The sequence below is a fragment of the Lactuca saligna genome, chromosome 7, assembly GCF_052625555.1.
Source record: "Lactuca saligna cultivar CGN05327 chromosome 7, ASM5262555v1, whole genome shotgun sequence".
In the NCBI taxonomy this organism is placed as follows: domain Eukaryota; kingdom Viridiplantae; phylum Streptophyta; class Magnoliopsida; order Asterales; family Asteraceae; genus Lactuca; species Lactuca saligna.
The window spans coordinates 66821525-66823654 of record NC_136423.1 but is presented as its reverse complement, the minus strand read 5'-3'; the positions used below and the strand labels follow the sequence as shown (position 1 = coordinate 66823654).

Genomic DNA, 2130 nt, shown 5'->3' with positions numbered 1-2130 from the left:
GTTAATCCGCTTAATTGTAGTTATTTAGTTATTTAATATAAAATTTATTATGATAGAAAATATAAAATTTTACTAAATAACGTTGTAAATTTTGTATATTACATGTATGGAAAAATGTCCACATCAAATATTTGTCATTTGCTTTTTTTTTTTTTTTTTTTTTTTTTGATTACCTAAAATACCCTTTTACCTATTAAATAAAAAAACATTCTAGGTTAATTCCAGTTTCACCTGTTATCCTTTATCTTTTCCCAAAATTTTCAAAATAAACAAATCAAACTTAATCTACATGGCTTTTCTTTTTCTTTTTCTTTTTCTTTTGGGCAAACTACATGAACTCATAATGACAATGTACTTAAAAACAGAACATTTCATATGATGCTAATATGATATTATTTTTATTTAGAAGGTCAGAATACGAGAATGTTATAACAACATACAGAAAGCTCAAATCACTGGTATCCATAGGCCTTAAACTGTACAACCATGTTTGCTTCCACTTCTTCAAGGGCATTTTAGTCTTTTTCTAAAAATATCTACAATAGGAAGCGAGTCTGTAGAGTAGTCCAACAAAAGGTCAATGAAAAAATTAATAACTATGTATCATGTGTTATGTTGCAAAGTTGATGGAAGAAACTTACTTGAAAGATCTCAGGGCTTATGGTGGAGATGAATTCATCATCCTTCCTCATTCTCAGCATCAGGAATATTTTCCTCATTGCTATGAACCACTTCTGCTTCCATTTCCATAGTCAATGGTTGCATAACGGATGTGCCTAAAAGTACATAAATGGCATAAGATTCCATTCTCCAATTCCTTTTATTTGTTCTTCCTCATTTCATTCAGTAATCTAGCCAACAATCAATTAATACTAGCAAACACAGTTTCCATTGGCTTGGTATGATTGATCAAAGTCGGTTTTAATCTAAAACGGTTGGACAACCGACTCAAATTCCATTGTACTGTATGCCCCTAAACACCGTCTTGCTATAGAAAAAAAATGGTTTACTGTTTTACGACTCAAATTTTGCTAACAAATCAAGAAGCCTAATTAGCCTAATCTCAATTGATTCAATAAAATTAAGTAAAAGCATGATCTTGATACCTTCAATGAAATAAGCGGAGGATGGCCAACCACGTGAGGAAGAAATAGACATTGATTCTTCATCCGTCAACGGTTTGCTAAATTTTCTGAGCACACTAATGATGCCGTGAGAATCAGGCCGGTGACGGCGAGGAGGGACCCAGTAAGATGAACCAGGAACGAAAGGAAGCCAATCAGGCGCCGATTGTCTCACGATGATACTATGGATAGCATCTTCGAGCTTTCTCAACCCTAAAACTTCCACATCGCTATCAGATTCAAGGTCGACCTCGATCAATTGAGATTTTCCAGATTGGCTCGCAAATCGATGCTGCTGCGATATGCTTAATTTGAATGTTTGCAAGGAATTCGATGCTGATGATGTTGTTCTAATTAGGGTTTGTGAGAAAAGACGAGCCATGGATTTGATTTGATGAATTTCGATCTGTATCGGGTGTGAAAGAGGGATTTTTGTGATGGATAAAGTGATAGTGTGTGTTTATAAACCGTATATAGATTCAATTTACGATTTACCCCCTTAAAAGCTATATATTGTTTGTTCCAACCTTTACGATTTCCTGTAAGTCCTTAGTAAGATTTAGCATAAAGTTGAGTGCATTACCTCTACATATCTAGATTCCATTTTAGGTCAAAACAAGCAAAAAAGTTACCAAAACTCATGCAAGGCTAAAAATCTCAACCAAATTATAGATCTACAAGATATATTGCTCATGAAACTCATGAGAGTCATAAAGTTGCAACCTTTGTCACATCAAACCAACCAAACATCACTTATTGACCAAGATAAGCTAATAAAGCTAGGTCTACAACCAAAAAAATTCTAAAAATGGAAACTTGAGGACTTACAAATGGTCCAGAGAATAATTCCAAGGATATGGAGGAGTTGTTGCTTGATCTTTGGGCTAGCACCTTCTTCTCCTTCCTTCAAAATGCAACCAAACACTACAAAAAGCTCAATATCACACACGGGAGGATATGGTTGCGGTTTCTGGTCTTGAGAGGGTGATGGAGGCTGAAAGATCAC

The 2130-nt window shown here is 34.6% G+C and overlaps 1 protein-coding gene across 1 annotated transcript; it reads right to left on the bottom strand.

The window, feature by feature from the left end:
- Positions 1 to 355: 355 nt before the first annotated feature.
- LOC145007566 (uncharacterized) lies at positions 356 to 1577 on the bottom strand. Its single transcript, XM_078966478.1, has 3 exons — positions 1107 to 1577; positions 642 to 776; positions 356 to 554 (listed from the first exon to the last, which is right to left on the bottom strand). The coding sequence occupies exons 1-2, from the start codon at positions 1504 to 1506 to the stop codon at positions 679 to 681; spliced, it is 498 nt and encodes a 165-aa protein (XP_078822604.1). The 5' UTR covers positions 1507 to 1577; the 3' UTR covers positions 356 to 554; positions 642 to 678.
- Between the last annotated feature and the right edge of the window lie 553 nt (positions 1578 to 2130).

Bases quoted from the DNA above. Each gene is read 5' to 3' on its own strand.
- LOC145007566 (XM_078966478.1), bottom strand. From the start codon at position 1,506: ATGGCTCGTCTTTTCTCACAAACCCTAATTAGAACAACATCATCAGCA. The intron at 777-1,106 runs GTATCAAGATCA...ATGTACTTTTAG, and splicing joins CTCCGCTTATTTCATTGAAG to GCACATCCGTTATGCAACCA.